This window comes from Pezoporus flaviventris, unplaced genomic scaffold, assembly GCF_033815535.1.
Source record: "Pezoporus flaviventris isolate CSIRO_AGI_PZ_B2104156 unplaced genomic scaffold, CSIRO_AGI_Pfla_v1 ptg000073l, whole genome shotgun sequence".
In the NCBI taxonomy this organism is placed as follows: domain Eukaryota; kingdom Metazoa; phylum Chordata; class Aves; order Psittaciformes; family Psittacidae; genus Pezoporus; species Pezoporus flaviventris.
The window spans coordinates 1,808,764-1,826,336 of NW_026892621.1; the positions used below are offsets into that span (position 1 = coordinate 1,808,764).

At 46.7% G+C, this 17,573-nt stretch overlaps 1 protein-coding gene across 7 annotated transcripts in view; it reads right to left on the minus strand.

The window, feature by feature from the left end:
- Positions 1–17,573, minus strand: part of CADPS (calcium dependent secretion activator) — a 211,788-nt gene that overhangs the window by 120,771 nt on the left and 73,444 nt on the right. For all 7 annotated transcript variants that reach the window (XM_061472882.1, XM_061472881.1, XM_061472883.1 and 4 more), the window contains exons 4-6: positions 16,284–16,364; positions 12,019–12,255; positions 9,841–9,962 (exon numbers count right to left, since the gene is read on the minus strand). In XM_061472882.1, the coding sequence (XP_061328866.1) occupies positions 9,841–9,962; positions 12,019–12,255; positions 16,284–16,364 (440 nt within the window). The remainder of the gene's footprint in view (positions 1–9,840; positions 9,963–12,018; positions 12,256–16,283; positions 16,365–17,573) is intronic.

Sequence of the window (17,573 nt, forward strand, 5' to 3'; positions counted from 1 at the left end):
AGCTGTGGAAAAACACAAGTTTAGGGGACTGTAGTACCATGTACACGTGCCCGTGTCACCTGCCTTAGGCTCCTGCTATTGTAATAAGGAGAAATCTAATTAATAATCAGTGGAGTTAGGCCTTAATTTACCTCATCCTAATTTAGAGGCAGCAAGCAGATGAAATGAAGCCTGCCCTAAAAGCACTCATGTATTTCCAATTGCTAAGAAGGTGCTGCTGCAAGCGCACAAGAAAGATCTGAGAGGAAAATCTCAAAGCATATATAAAGAAGCAGAGAATCTTCTAAATTTCTGCTCATGCAAAAATGTCCTGGGCTAGGAAATACCATTCAGGTCTAAGGTAGGTACATTTCCACTCTGCCTTGAGAGAGTGGTTTGCATCTGTAACACATCTTCATACCCAAGAGATGCTGAGCCTCCCTCTAGGATTCCTCCCACGGTTAAAGTCTGATGTGTTTACTCACCTTCAGAACAGGATAACCAAAGTCATCAGACACAGATCGACAATGTGCCTACTTTGGTTCACATTTGCTCTCCTCCCTTTCTGCTGACAGAACAGCCTTTTAGTCCCATCCCCTCAGAAGGAGCTGAGCTGAAGTGGGAGTGACAGCACAGATTCAGTTTCTCCTTGCTTTTTCTGTATAGACTTTACACTGACAGTAAAACCTGCTTTCACCCATGCAGGTACTATGCAGGTGATCAACAAGATCCCTGCAGGCACAGAATGCAGTGGTGGTACCTGCCTTCCCCTGGAGCTATGTAATGCCTCTGCATGGAGCACTGATGTCTGCTGATGGGATAACCCAAGGGCTGAGTGAGTGAATTGTTTCCTGTGACATCCTAATTCCTGCTGAGCATATAATGCTCCCTCTGCTAAAAAAAATAACAAAAAAAAGCACCATTAGCAATTATTTTGCTTAGAAAAAGGGTGGTCATTTACCCAAAACCACAACTGCAGAAAGCATGAGGGTATTATCAAAAAGGTGATCAGAGACAGCACGTCCCTGTGGTCTGGGCTCCTCCTAGCAGCAGCTAAGGATGTCCTCCAACCTCCACCATTTCATGGGCTGTCCATTTTCTGTTCGCACAGCTCCGAGACACAATGTAAGTGTCACGCACGCAGACACCATCTTGCTGAACATCATGCAGCCAGCAGTACCAGACAGCTGACAAAAGGCACCATCTCTCCCTCCAGGAGCTGCAACTCCCACATCCTCAAACTGGCTACGGCAACACTATGGCTGCCGGCTGAGAGAGAAATCTGTCTGGGAGAGCATCACATCTGCGACTGAGCACGCAAGGTGCAGAAGGAGCAGGGTAAAGCTGACGGAGCCCGCAGCAAAGCAAAGCTTGTGAAGGTCTGCTCCTGCTCTGCTTGTGGCTCACACACAGTCCCCACAGACCCCGTTCCTGTGCCAGCACCATGTCTCTCAGCTGCCAGGGCACCGCAGCCAAGAGGAGCTGCTGAGGCCGACATAGCACAGCTTTAGGAACCCAAAGCGGGATGATTTTGGCTACACAGAAAATGCAGCGCTTGGTTTCTGTTTCCTGAGCATAGCTAATACACAGGGGAAGTGTTGGGAAGTTGTAAGGAGGGATGAGAGATGGATTTAACCACATAATAGCTATTTATGGCCACGAGATGGCATTCCTGCCCCAGAGATGTCCCTCTGCCATGCCTGCACCCAGCCCCCGTGCCCAGGACCACACACTCCTCCCAGCCTGCTTCACCCCAGGAATCGCCCGGCTGGTTTGTACGTGAATTTATAGCAGTGTTATTCACTACAGTCTTTGGGGTATGAACAGGGAAAATAAGTAGGGTGATTATTTAGCATGATTTAAATGACAATTGCTTTTCAAATGCCCTGTGCTTTTGCTTATGCTATGAGATTACAATTAGAGGAGAAAAGCTCAGCAAGACGAAATGGAAATGTAAGCCCAGCAACCTTTTACTGGGAGGCCTGAGCTGAAAGAATAATTCCTTTTACAAGGGCTGCCTATTGCATATGCTTCACCAGTATATCTGCTTTGGATACAGCCCGAGTTAGTTTCATTCATGAAATGGGTCCGTGTGCATTTACTATCTGTGGTTGTTATCACTTCTTGTATAGGGTGACTGTAATGCCAAGCACAGGCTAATCAAAGTTTCCTTTGGCCAAAGATGCTCCTCTGAACCAGCTACAAAACTACAGATTTCACAGAATGATTATTTAATTCAGACATGGTTAATCACTTCTATCAAATGTTACCATGCTGGTAAAAATATAACTGCAGCTAGTTAAAGGCTTGGTTATGATTTAGACTTAATAAGGCCATAGACAATGCACTGACAGCTTTGCAGACAACTTGTGTCTCACAAGAACAGACCCTGGAAAAATCAGACAGGTATTCTCTGCTTGAAAATACAGGCTACTGGTATTGTGCAAACACAGTCCAGACCTTCCTTTATAAATTCAGTAGAGGAGAGCAGTAAAATACTTCCTAAATGCAAATAGAGCAGAAGAGGGCACAAGGTATCTTCCAAAATCAGCTAAAGAGGGGAACAAGGGGTGTGAGACTGTCACTTTTTTTTTGTGCCACCACTCACATTTTTGCTGTCCTATATTCTTCTAAGCCAGGATCCAGGACAGGAAGCCCAGATCCAGAGAGACCCTTGGGATGGGGTTTGTCTTGCCTAACTTCTTAAGGCTAGAAACAAAGATCACCCTGGCATCTCCTGGGTCAGTGGGGATGGGTGCGCACTTCCAGCAGATGATGCCCAACCAGCCATTGAGCCATCAGCATCCTCTCTGCTGTGAAACAGAAGCACTGCCCTGCTTTCATGGACAGGAAAACCAAAGTAAGGACCAAGCCAGCCACTGGTCCACACAGCCACTGAGAAGAGCTAGAGCAAAACTGTTAACACCACATCCTTTGTTCCCATGGGAGATCCATCCCTAGACACGCATTTCACATCTCTGGCCTGACAATGGTGGCAAGGCTGAGCAGCCCCTGGCTTGCAGGACTTCATCCTTCCTTCAGCAACCATCTGGGGCTGGTAAGCCCTCTTCCCACATCCTGATGGATCCCACAGCTGTGTGCAGCTGCTGGGATCCCCCTTCTCACCTCCTCTAAGCCATGGAGTGGGAACTGCCGGAGACACTCTCAGCTTCATTTGCCTACAACACCTTTTTCAATGTGAAACAGCTCAAGAGTTGCTCTGGAAGGGGTTCAAGAAAATGCTGCCGTGTCTCTGCACTCCAGCCACATTCACAATCTCCTCCCCCCATAAGCACGCCTTGTCCTCCTCACCCATGTACTGACAACAGTACATAGCTCTTTTTTAGTGCTGTTCACTGGGAGACCTTGCACATTCACAAAGGCAACAGGCCTCTCTGCCTTAATTTCACAGAAAGGACAACTAGAATGTTGAGAAATCGCTGTCAAGGCTGGCTTTCCCATTAAACCTCTCCCAGAGCTCTGTTCAGCCACAGAACCTGCTCTTTAAAGGAAGCTCTTTACCTCCATATGCTGCTTTGGAACCTGCAATAGCAATACCCCTCATTAAATAATAATGTGCACTACTTGCACAACACTTAAATAAACCAACAACTGGGCACTTTTCACATGTCTCATCCCCACCTTTCTCTCAGCAAGTGATGTGTAGAACTTGCACTAAAGCATGGCTTAACTTTGTTTATCAAACACCAACCATGAGCATTAAAGAAAAAGACTGAATATATCCCAGGACTTCTGTTTTGCAGTCCTCCTCCTAATTTAGCACTAATTCAGATCACTGAATCTCAATCTCATTTCAATGTCATTTTGGTCTGTACCATCCCATGTTAAGGTTGTATGCATAGGAGTGATGAAGCAGACGGGTGTCAACAAAAATCGCCTTGGGCATCATCACGCCTTCTGGAATACTTAAATGTGAATGTATGCGCTATCACAGGAATATGTAACTCCCAAGTGCACAAGAACAGTCAAGAAATTAGACAGCTGGCAAGAAGAGAGAGACATTCATCTGCAAAAGAGAAGGTGCATAAGCTCAACTCTTACTAGACACAGAATCCATGCGAATGCAGTGCTGTGTTTGCTCTAAAGGTCGAGGAAAACACAGTCAGAGCTTGCACTTACTTGGTACCAGAGAACACAACTACAAGAGGTAAGGCTATAAAACAAGCCTTCATCATTCTTCAACAGTTTCTAGTGTAACATTTGTAACTTAGGGCCTTTGGGAGCAGGACCACACCTGGGATCAACATCTGCACCCTATTGCACCACGGCAGTGTGGCCATCCGAGTGACACTTGGGGTGAGGGAATCTCTGTGGGCCCTTGTCTTTATTTTGGGATAAAATTCAGCTGCTTAATCTAAAGAAAATTCTTTGCCCCCCATTAACCCTGGGGCAGCAGCTGATCCATGCTAGAACAGCTACTGCAGAGCAGCTATAAGGAAGCATCAGAAGAGGCTCTGAATTCCTAATTAAAAGGGCCACTAAAGCACTTGCATGAAGACTTTCCATAATAGATCACACACTTGCATCTGGGTAATAACTTTTTACTGCATTTTTTGCTGTGCTTAATGACTTGTCCACAGCCTCCACTTCCAAAAAATGGGAACATCATAGTATAAATCTCAGTGCCATTATGGAAATACATGCACAAAAGGGGATTTGAAGAGCTGGTCAGACTGAACTAAGGGCAGAACCCTTCAGGCGCAAAGGCTATGCACAATCTCATAAGAAAACTGGCTCCTAGACATACTAAATAGTCCCTCTTCATGAGGGACTGTAGTGATAGGACAAAAGGTAGTGGGTTCAAACTTAAATGGGGGAGATTTAGGTTAGATGCAAGGAAGAAGTTGGTGAGGCGCTGGCACAGGGTGCCCAGAGAAGCTGTGGCTGCCCCATCCCTGGCAGTTGGGGCAGTTCAAGGTTGGGATGGATGGGGCTTGGAGCAACCTGGTTTAGTGGAAGGTGTCCCTGTCCACGGCTCATACAGTTGGAACTGGGAGAGCTTTAAGGCCCTTTCCAACTCAAGCCACTCTGTGATTCTGTACCTTGTGCAGGGGATTTAGAGACCACTTTGTACCCTTCATCCCTGGACAGAGGGGCTGAAAGCAAATCCCCTGAAGTTCCTGTCCCTGTCGTTGTCACCTCTTAGGCTGGCAGCATCATGGGCTCAGAGCATCCACACCAAGCTTGCTGAGCACAAAGCTGAAGATCACTCCTTCAAGACATTTCCCCAAGAGATCCCTCAGGGCAGACTTACCCTCTGCTCAGACCCTTACCCCAGGGGCAAGGGCTGTATCTCAGAAGTGATGCTGTCTGATCTTAGCTGCACCCAGGGCTCAGTCCACCTACTTCTGACACATTTATAAGGCTCCTGGAGGTCAACTAAGGAAAAGGAGCTGTAAACATCTGCAGAGCTGTGAAATGAAATCACGCAACTGGAAAGGCAAGCCAATCAGTCTGGGTAATTAAGACAGATTATATTTAATGCTGAAGCTATCCAGAAGAGGAAGGAGGAAGGAAAAAAAAGGCAGAAAAAGCAGCTATCTCCTAAAATTTCCTTTTGCTTTGTTTTTTTTTACTCAGTGTCATGAATTTTGCTTACACAGGGGTTATCTGAGCATGCAAACCTGAATGTGAATGATGTTCCAGTCTGAGCTTCGCCATGGAGTGATATCTCTGAAACACAGTGACAGCTCTGAGTGTAGTGTGGGCTCAGAGCACTGAAGTGACACATGGAAGTCCAAGGCAGCTGGTTCTCCTTCCTGTCTGCAGAGCCCACAGGGCTCTCCCAGCAGCCAGAACCAATGCTGGGAGGGGTGGTCAGCCTCTGTGGCTGCAGAGCTGTACATCTGGAAAAGACCTACCAGACACAGCACCAACTGAGGGCTACACAACATGAATTATTGGCTAAACCCTGCTCTTGCATCAGTATAAACCCCTTTAGTTGAGTAGAGTTAAATAAGCTCCACAGCATATGGAGTATTTATTTCTGATTTATGTGTCTCGAAAGGACGTTTCCCATTTTACCATTGTGAAGTGTTCACAGCATCTCCCAGCTAACCATGGCAGCAAAACACTGACTGCAACAAAATCCTCTTATCATGCTCCTACTCTATGCAAAGCTACTGAGCATCACTTCCAACTCCAGTGCCGGAGGCAGGGGATTCCTGAAAAGACCAGATTTTCCCCTTCTGCAAAGAGAGGGCATTCTTGCTCACCAGCATCCCTTCCCACAGGGCTTCTCCCTTTGCTGCTCAGTGCCCATGTCCCAGATGGAAACAGTGACTGAATGGCACCTGAGGAAGGATGCTATGGAGCTCCTGTCCCTCTTCATGGTCAGGCAGTGGGCTCTGATGGATATGGCACACAATCTGAAACGAAGACCTGAGCTGGGTGATAAAGCTTGGGCGGCCTGTTCCAGTAGAGATAAAGAGCTGAGCTGTCAGAGCACCTTGAAAGGAATTCAGGGACCAGCATCAGAGCAAAGATAAGACAGGGCACTCCTGTCTCAGAGTGAGGTAGCTAAGGGAACAGAGATGGAAAGGTTTAGAAGTTTACCAAAGACATTACTTTGCCAAGAGTGAATTTATGAAGAGGGCATGATGCCCAAGCTCTTGGTCATGACAAACAACATAAAAAATGACGTGGAATCAGATGAGCACCATTGAGTCCCATTGAGTGTCCTCTCTCCAGCACTGCCCTGAAGAAAAACTGCATGGAAAAAAACCCAGACAATAAAGAGTGATTTTTTTTTCCTTCAAAAATAACAAGCTCCCTCCTCACTTCTCATACTCTGAGCTACCACTCAATCCTTGCATTAGGGCTAAAGAGGCACCTCTGCTTTGCATAACCTTAAAGTGAACACACTTCCAGAGCCAGAGGAGCGGCCCACAACTTCGACCCTTCTTGGACATGCCAAAATGCCCATTTAGGCTGGCCAGATACTTCCCCCACCAAATATTTACTACTTTTAACCCAAATGGTTCAGCTGAGCTCATTGCAGGTACACTTGATTTTCACTACCATAAGCCAGGTGAAAATGAGACTTATTTGCATGCTGAAATATGTCCAGGTGAATATATAACATTTATTCATAAGGCATGTAGGACCTTGCTATTCTCTGAGTCTCTCTGATTTCTTTTGCTCTGCTCACATCAGAGAAAGGTGCTATGATAAGATGATGAAACACTGGTACAGCCCAAGAGCACTGCTACAAGCACAGGTCACTGTTTAAATATAACCAGCAGCCTCTAGAGAATGTAGGACAGTGGTGCTGTGGCTGGACTTTCTGCGCTATTCCCAGACCCTAGAGCAGCCCTATTCTCTGGCTCTGCAAGCAGCAGCATTATGTAGTGTTGGGGATGCGCAGAGCCACCTCACCCCTGTGCATGGCAGAGGGCAGGCATCAGGGAAGGGGGGGTATAAACCCCTCAGTTATCTGCAAGAACACAGTTACAGCACGAAAAGCAGCAAAATCCTGCTCACACTGGGATTTGGGATATTTTGTAGAGGCATCTGTGGGTTGGGATATAATACAAAGGCTTTTTCTTACACAACTTATGAAAAGCACTACTAATAATACGCTGTGAGCCTGATCTGAAATAACCCCTGCTATTTCAGGTCTGGCTTTCTCTAGAACTGTGCCATCTCCTGTACCCGCGCTGAGGCAGATAATCCTCACATGAAAGGACCGGGCTTAAAATGTCAGGAATCCAACCTGGAGCCTGAGAAGAAATAGCAGACCAGTATTTAGCGCTTGTCCAAGAGCCACACTCCTCACACTGATCGCTGGGTACACACAGCTGCTACCCCTACTGCCCAACTTCCTTCAACATCCACAAACAGGATTCAAGCTCCAAAGTCACTAAGATGCTTTCAACCATCTTACTGTCAAAAACTGCTGGTTTTGCTCCATGGAAGAAGGCAGGTAAATCTCTCATAAACCTAGACCAGCACTTTTGGAAATCCTTCCCTGTCTGGCAAATTGCCTTTTTCCATTAGGGATGCAGAGCCCAGGTTAGCTTTCTGTGATGGCCTCTGTTTTCTGTGGATGGTTATTGCAGAGCTTTACCTCGGGTGATCTTTGGTTTTAGAAGTAGAAAGTCCCAGGACCCTCAAGGAATAAAGCTGTAAAGCCTAACCCCTCCCTAAGACATTTCCATAGGTATTAGCCCAAGTGCTGGAGCAATCCAGAGGAATTCAAGCCTGACCTGCACCTCTATAGGAAGCCAGTGGAGGGAGAGTATGAGTGTGATGAACTTGCATAACTCCTATCACACTGCAGCATTCAGCACTGGATGAATTTTCCCGAGGGCTGATGGCTTGAAGCCCAGACACTCTGCGTTTCATTATAATAAAAAGAACCACTCAATTAAAGAGCTCACTCCTGCAGCCATTATTTTCAAACTAACACTTGTATAAAGGGTCCTACAGCTGACAGCAAGAAGGATTGTGTAAGAAAGGACAGACCCTCTGAGCAACAGTGGGATGAACAGACTAAGCTAAACAAGCACACGTAACTCAGAAGCGCAGTTTTCAGTATGGGTAGTAGTAACTTTCCCTAAATAGAGCCCAGCTTTTTCCATTGATGCAATAAAAATACTTAAAATAGTGACAATTGCAGGTTCTTATGGAAATTTTCCTCCAAGCACAGCTCTCCTACTTCCTCCCCTGAAGCAGATTTCAGTGTTTTGAAAAGTAAGCCAGGCTGCAGCACTTTCCCTGATTGGGAATATTGTTTTTAAACCGCTTACTGCAGATTCCTGCTCCTCCAGCACAGTGCAGGGCACAAGGCATCAGCAGTTTCTGTGCCTCTGCAGGAGGACAACCACAGAGGGAAGGCAGCCTGCCTTCAGCTCTGCTCTCCTCTCCTTCCTACATCAGCTGGTCTTGAACTGTGTGCCTGCAGCGCTTGTGCACTCACATGTAACGCAGCCTGGTGCCGTTGGCTCTCCTTCTACAGACTTGGGAACCAGCCACTCGAAGGAACAGGGTAGGGGAACAAAGAGAGAATATCCCAGCAGCCCCACCTGCATGGCCTCCCACTGCTGCATATCACCCTGACAATCCTCCATTGTGAGTATGCTCACCAAGAATTCCATTTAAGTGTGAAATCTCTGCAGTGAACCAGAGGAAAACTGCCTCAAATCCATACAGGCAGTGTTTAAAGTTAAATAACCCCACAAATTGGAAGGGAAATAAGCCATTCATCATTTTCTCCTTCTAAATTAACAAAGATCAATCACTACTAGCAGGTTCATAACAATTTCTGAGTAAGATAAATAAAGCAAAGTAAGGGGTCAAGGCTGGATATCTGGGGACCAGGTCAAAGAGGGCAGAACAAGACTCTGACCTTGCACTGGACTAGGGCAGAGTAGCCTCAGATAAAGCTCTGATTGACCTGAAGCTTTCCCCAGCTCCTCTCTCCCACCTCTGGCTGTGGCTGCCAGAATGTGTTCCCTTTCTTGTAGGGCCTCCAAAACCCTGACAGTGAGGATGAGATTATGCACCAGCACCTGCTGGCACCAGTTCAGATGGACACTCGGGCAAGTATTTATCTAGGCTTAACTCCATCCTTATTTAGCAAAGTACTTACGTATAGGCACAAATTTATGTCTCTATGGCTACAATAGACGTAAGCCTGTCATTAACACTTCCCCCCCCAAGTTGGGGCTTACGTGCCATTCTCAGTTACAGGACGATGCTCTGCAAACATGGAAGGCCACATTTCTCCTCTGCTTCTCAGAGTCTCCTCTGGCCTCACCATGCAGGAGCCAGTCTGCGGCCACCTGCCAGTGCAGAGAGGAGCATGGTGGAGAGAGCAAAAGGCAAAGCAAGACTTACGTTGGCTTTGAGGCTTCAGCCTGGTCAGTCTGCAGTTTCTCTCCACCTTCAACCTCCATGGTGCAGTACACAATGCGGTTGGGGGCCAGCGACTTCAGACCCTGCACCTCCATGATGACAACCTGCAGGGTAAAGAAAGAGAAATGTAAGAGGAGCAGCCTCCTTCTGACCTTGCTCTGGCTGCTGAACCCATAGGGACAGCCAGCATTGGGCCTGTATGGAGACAGGGAGTTCTTGCTCTGACTACGCACAGGCTTGTTGAAACCCTTGGGTTACCAGGGCTGTACCAAGCTTCAGGAGATGGGCCTCATAGACATGGCCCTGCCCCATCTAAAAGTGTCTTAATACGTGAAATCCAGAGAAAAAGCAGTTACTCAGCTTGTGCCAAAAGCCTATTTTCAAGATTAATCATAGAATAGTTCGGGTTTGACTTTTGAAGCTCATCCAGTTCCAGCCCCCTGCCATGGACAGGGACACCTTCCACTAGACCAGATTGCTCCAACTTGGCCTTGGACACTGCCAGGGATGGGGCAGCCACAGCTTCTCTGGGCAACCTGTGCCAGTGCCTCAGTACCCTCATCATAAACATTTTCTTCCTAAATCTACCCTCATTCAGTTTAAAACTGTTGCCCCTTTTCCTGTCACTACAGACCCTGGTAAAAAGTCTCCATCTTTCTTATAAGAAATCTTTCTTATTAAGAAATCACCATCTAAAGTTCCTCGCAGGTAATTACCGTTTCTTTTTTAAAGGAGACTAATCTTGTTAACCATGTACCTCAAGAAACACCATGGGAGTTTCTGTTCATGTTTTCTTACAGCTGTCTGTGAACTATACACACAGGGGGTTAAAATTCCTCTCCTCAAGCCTTCTGATCTGTCCTTGCACTGAGCACCCCTTCCCTGCCTCACAGAGCAACACAAACCCTCTGATGAGCACACATTCTCTATAAAGCTGTCTTGCACAGTTCTGTCAGCTCCTAAAGTCAGTCCTTCACCAAGCTTCTGCTTCTCACCAGATGGGGTTCAGCTGGAGCAAAGTGTTTGAGACATCCCATTGTAAGGAGGAGTCCCTTTACGCACAGCTATTCGCACTGCACTGGCTTTTGCAACAGAGATCTGCTGCTTCGTGATAGCTCCTCCGTATGGGAACACTCAGAAGTCAAGCTTTATTTGATGCTGCTGTTGAAGGCACCATCTCTGGGTTCTACTTTGAAATAAGACTGAACTGAATATTATAAAGCTGGTTTCAGACATCTCATGAATTAAACTCTGCGACGGCACAGCCAGTGCTGTTGAGTTTTGCATTGCCATGATGTATATATAACAGGAGACCCCTTAGGAAGAGAAACAACTAGGAAACTACACAAAAATAGTATTTTCTGATTTTTCTGCATCCTACGTTTTTCACCCCATCCTGGTAGCTGTTTTGACAATGTAACATAAACCCACTCACTGACAGACAACAACAATTCTGTACGGGTGTGCTGATGACTCCTTGGAGTAAATGTCTTGCCTAGACCGCAAATACGTCTGCGCAGAGCAATTGAGTTGGCTGAAAACAGCTACTGCAGCAACACTGCTTCCAGAACACAGACAGCCTCTGTTGGAGGTTACAGCAGGTCCTTGCAGCCCCCTGCCTTCCCCTGGGCTCTTCTCCTGCTCAACAGAGCATGAGTAGCAAGTCAGTGCTCAACACAAGCAAAGAGCAAGCCAGCAAAGTGCAGTATTTCCATACAAGCTGCAAGCCAATCTGTTGAGTGCACTCAAACCCCAGCAGTTTCGAACAATTCTCCAAAGAGGAAGCAAGGCTTGCAGGGAAATAGTGACTATTAAATATACTGACCTTTATGGTGTTGCATTATTTTACTGGTTTAGGGAATAATACAGGCTCAGGGTTGCTGGGGTACACTGAGTAGCAAGCTGCATGAGGAGGACAGTTACTGATGCAGATTTCTGAGCTGATATACATGAGCAGGAAATGCCAGATGGTTTATCACACATAGTTTGTTCCAACAAGATGGACACCAGAGAGTACAGAGTATTTGACCACAGGCAAAACTTGAGGAACCATTCCTCATCGAGATCAGAAAGTTATTTCTACTGACCCCTTTCCACCTAAGTCTGAACTAAGCAGAAGGTGGCTGCTGTGATTTTCACTCCCACAAACTGCACACTTACCTCCAGGGAGAACGACAACACGACGTCTGACTTGGAAAGCTGGTTCTCGTTTTCTTCCCCCATGTCAATTATTGAGGTGTTGTGACTACGTTTCAGCTTCTGCAGCTTGAAGTCAGAGCCCCCTTTAGACACAGGCATGCTCTCTAGGTTTGCCATCAGGAGGTTGACAGACGACTTCAGCTCCTCAATGTACATGTTTTCCATCTCTTTGGACACAAACTTCGGGAACTTTCGCTCCTTGCATTTGGAAACAAAAACAACAGAATGAATGGTCGTGACAACCAGCAACTACTTGTTGCACCAGCAGAATCCCCCAGGAGCATCTCCAGAGAGATTTGTGAGTGCGGAACTCCCACAAACCAGATGACAAATTACAGCTTCCCCCTGTGTAATGTAGAAACATTATTATTAGCTTCCCGTAGAATTAATACCTGGTACTTATCCAGCTTTACTGTTTCTTGCATGTACTTGTATTTCTTTGATTTTTTCTATCTGCAAATGGCCTTCATATTTTATGCATTCACAATCACAAACACTCCAGGCCAGATCTCAGCTGAACTTTGTGATTGACAGCAATTTACTAATGATTTGGAGGATGCTGACAGTTAGGGACTTGTTTTCCAGTCTCCCAAATGTGCCAGCTCTTTTAAAAACACTTCTGAGCAGTTGCTCCATTAGTTTTCTAGGTGTGAAAGGAGCCCAAGGAGGCAAAATCAACAATGTGTGGGCAGGAATGGTAGTCCCAACTGGAAGAAGGGGTAAAACACACTTTCCACTACTTGCCAGGGCCCTTGTCTATCTCCAGCAAGACACTCTTTCACTGTGAGACCCTCCAGTGCTGCTTGTTGTAAACAGGACATTTAAACATTAAACCCAAAGGCAACAGAGAGAGCAAAATGTGATGTTCTCCAACGTATGTTCTCAGCTTTGAAATGCTGTCCATGCTCCAGCTCTGACAGGATCACTAGTCTCAGCCCTAAGTCTTCTGAAACCTCTGCTCATACCCTGAATACACTCAGGGTTTGAACATCTCTCAGTGGGTTACAAGAGGCTGTACAAGGAGTATGACAGCGAGGCAGCATCTGCAGCCAAAGAGCTCAAGGCTGACGTCAAAGTATCTTAGTGGCAATTCATAATATTGTAAAAAACAGCTTGTAAGATGCAGGCTGGAGAAGAAAACAAGGTCACGTTTCTTCTAGAAGACTGCCATCAGGCTGCTGAAAAAGTAACCCACTGCAGTAGGTTTTGCACCAGTCCTCAATAGCTTACCTGTTACAAGCACAGCTCTTGCACCAAGCAGTTAAAATACAGTCTTTTGTTCCCAGTCCCAACCTTGGGTAGCAATTCCCTTGTGTAAATGGGACCTGGCATCAAGATAAACTACCTAATCAGTCTGTTTTATTGTCTATGCATTATGTAAGCTGTAAGCCACCCTTTAAGAAAGAAAAAACCCAGAAACAACTATTTGGAAGATTTTAAGAACTACTGCTGAAGCGATGATGTTCAAACACTATTGCTTTTTTACCCTGCTACTATTCATCTCTCCAGGGACTGCAGTTTTGGTGCTGCCTCCACAAACCTCTTCAGACATGCAGCAAAGACTGAGACATTTCACTGCGTGCCACCAGCAACTTCTCATACTAAGGCTAAACCCAGGTAGCTTGAAGTGGCACATAACAATTTAACTGGGACCGGGTCTGAAGATGGAAATGCATAGGTCCAGGTGTGGTCCCAAGGTACCCATCAGACTGCACATATTGCTGGGGGAAGAAAAAGACACAGTAAAGAGATGCAGACAACAGCAGGAAAGGGTGTTGGTCACCTCCATGTGTACTTGGAGCAGGGGGAGGACCAGAAATGGGGACAAGTGCAGAGAGAAGCAGAGTTAAGAGACTGCAGAGCGAGTCCTGCCCCAGATGGACATGTTGCTCTGGTGTCAAGGTCTCATTTAGCTGCCTACACACGCTCCTTTTTGCCCTTGAGGCCAGGTGACTGGAGGGGGCAAGGCACCACAGGAAGCAGAGCACTGGCTACTGCAGAGAAAAACAGACCTCTGACTTGGCATCACTAAGCTCTCAGCTATAGCGCTGCTCTCATTGAGCTGCTGGAAAAGTACAACATGCAGAGTGAAAAGCCTGTTCAGATTCAGCTTTAAAACATCTGCTGGACTTCAAGCGTGACCCTCAGGCTGGCTGGCTCCAGGGCTGGGCTTACCTGCTCTGACAGTGGGGCTCGCTGGGGGACCCTGCCCAGCGCTGCACCAGCACTGCGCTGAGCTGCACTCTCCTGGGCACAGCAGGAGGTAAAAGGACTCGGAGCTGTACCCTGGTGTCCACATGCAGGAAAGCTGCTGAGCACAGTGACTTGTGCACGGTCACATGAGAGACGGAACCGGGGCTTGCACTGGTTCTGCACCACCGCAATCCTAGGTTCCATTAGGCTCCACAGCCTTTGGTGCCTCTGAAGTTCAAATGTCCTAGTGTGAATGACTTAATTTATCAACGAGGCATTAATTTGCCTTTATTGTGCAATCTCAGCATGGCCACCTCAGCACTGGTGTCATGAGCTCCTGTGCAGCAAATCTGCATTAAAAGCTGCAAGTTGGAGATAAAACACTGAGCTGAGTTGTAAACCCGCCCTATGCAGGGAAAACAGTCTTGCCTGGAAAGGAGGATATAGAGATAGATTCAAAAGGTCATTTGGATGCCTCCAAAAGATGGCATACACTGGTTTGAAAGAACAAGGTTTCTTGTAGGCATGTGCTGGCAGGATCTGACATTCTGGAGAGAAGGCCTGCAGCAGTAACTTGAAGGAGATTAAATATCAATACCTGCCAAGCGGATCACAGGTAAATCACTTTTACTCTAAACCACCCTCCAAGATACACAGCTATATATTGAAGGTTCAGTTCTGCACAGGGAAATGTCAGGTTGTGTCGAGTTCTTTGCCCTCACTGTCTCTTACGGGGCCAGCAGCAGCACGGTTTGTTTTCAGTATCCTTGAGGGAGGAATGGAAATGGCACATTCCTGTTTGCAAGGAATAATTCATGGAGCTGCAGCCTCTGCTGGCTGCCACTGAACCATGCATATTGTTGTCCCACATGCCATAAAGAGAAAATGAAACAACAAAACCAGGCAATCTCATTCTGGCACCCAGTGCCTGGCTACCCATCTCAGAACCAGAGCAGCCGTGCTCCACACAGTGGCTTATATCTGCTGCACGTAAAAAATACTGTAGGTTTTCTTGACAATGAAATGGCAAAGGGCCAAATGCTGAAGAAAGGAGCTGCAGCTGGGCTGCTGTGCCATCGTTTGGCCGCGTGGACCTTGGCCAACTTACTGTTTTCTTCAGCTAAGTGAGGAAAACCAGAACCCACCTCCCCAAAGCCGCAGCAGCAGTAACTGTTTAAGAGAAGCGTTAGTGAGGCACTACCAGCATCATTGCTGACGCCTGACCATAAATGAATGTGCTCTACTTTTCACATACCAGTGCGGTTGCAAACAGCTCTGATACGACCTTCCTCATAAAACCAGGCATAGATCAATGCTAGGACTGCTGCTGCTGAAAAGCAGGTCCTTAGCCTGAGCTTCATCTCTCTGATTAGAGCCCTTTCCTTCTAGAAATGGTTTCTTGATTACCAAGAGCAGCCAGGCAGATCTTTCCCAGTGACTTCAGCCCCATTAGGGCTTTATTGGTGACTCACAGCATTTGATTAGAGGCGAGAATAAAATCTCAACCATGCTGATGTCAAAAGGATCCAAGGTTACTCTCCATCTATAGTCCATCAACCCACAGGAAAGGAAGTGTGGCTCCCAGCAGCCCAGAAAATGGCACAAACGCCATTAGGGCAATTCCTGTCTCCTTTCTATATGCCATCACCCACATCATTGCCTAGCATCGAAGTTTGACAAGAGGGCTTAGACATGCACTTGCAGATCTAACTGGAGTACTTCAGGACAATATCTTCTCCACTGTTGAGTATTTGTAAGGGATTTTGCAGGAACCTAAAATATCCCAGCTCATCAGGACATTCCAAGAAATGCATACCACATCAGCTTCATCTGTGCTTGCTTTTTTGTTCACAGTTAATAACTGTCGTTTGTAATCACGATTATATGATTCCATGATCTGCTAGTTTTTAACTGGTGATTACTGGGAAAATAAATGTATGAAAGAAGGACAAGATCTGGGGGTTGCATCAAACTACTTATGTGCTTCTATATGAAGAGCTTACTGATACAGAAGATATATTGGCTTATTTTACCTTGGCAATTTGCTCTGCCATTTGGAGACGTCCATCTAACTCACGTCTGATCTGTGCTGCTTGCTCGTCTGGGTTGTCCAGCTGTATAAAAACAAAAGGCAAATCAAGGTGAAAAATTAATCAATGCAGTACCTTTGTGAACAACTCAGCTCTTCAGGCTGACCACGTCTATCACATTATCAATGAAGTATAGAATAAAGGGAGCAGAGCCCCCAGAAAGGACACACACAATGTTCACCATCCCAAGGCAGAGATGACCAAGGGGCTTTGCAGACCCTGTTTTGATGCCTGCCCAGCTGCCTCCTGGGGCTAAGCATCCTCACCCCACTTTGCCCTGTGAGCCAGGGTGACAGCAGCCTTGATGGTGACTATCTGAACCCCTTGGTGTCCTCCAGAAGCTACCGCTTTGCTGGTGCTTGGGAAGCCATATTCCCCCTGTGCTGGGGCAGAGCATGGCAGCTCCAGATCACCAAGCTAAATACCCCCTGCCCCTCTTGCCACCCAGACAAAGACAGAAGGCACTGGACCCCGTGGTTCAGTGTTCAGCATCTGCCTGGCCCTGAAATGTCTTCTGAAGGTAAAACTGCTGGTTTTGCCAGTTAAGCAAGCAATTACAGCACACGTGAAAAAGGCACAGTGACTGCTGCAGTTTCCCATTAGTAGGACATAAGGCAGGTTTGTTATTTTTTTAGTGGGAATACGCAGACATAAATTACAGAACAACAAAAAAGCACAAAAGCCAGCCAGCCCCTGAAGAACTGGTAGCTGCTGCAATGAGGTGGAGATTTTACAGTTGCTTTCCAGACTCCAACCACCCTTTAGTTTCCTTTGGGGTCATTCTGCCCACTGCACATGGCTAGAAACATGCAGCAGTGAGGTGGTCACAGCACTGCTCCATCCATGAGGCTCAAAACCAAGCAAAACCTCATAGCTTTTGTTTACCTCCTCCAGCAAACGTGACTTCAGGTGGGAAGGCTGACTCCTCCATCCAAATGCCACCTTTGTTTTCAATGTACCAGCCCCTTCTGGCTACCAGTGAACGCAATTGCCACAAGCCACAGGTCAGTTCTCCCACTGCAATTGCCACAGGTCAGCTCTCCCACTGACTGCTACACATAAATGAGCATTATTTGCTGGCTTGGGGTTGCACTAACCACCTCCGTGGGTTTTATCCTCCTCTGGAGACAAACTGCTTGACAGAAGAAAGGCTTGGCTGGTGCAGTGCAGCCTGGAAAGTTACAGCTATGGCAAAAGTCTCAATGCTCAGCCTGATGAGCAATAAGCTTGTGT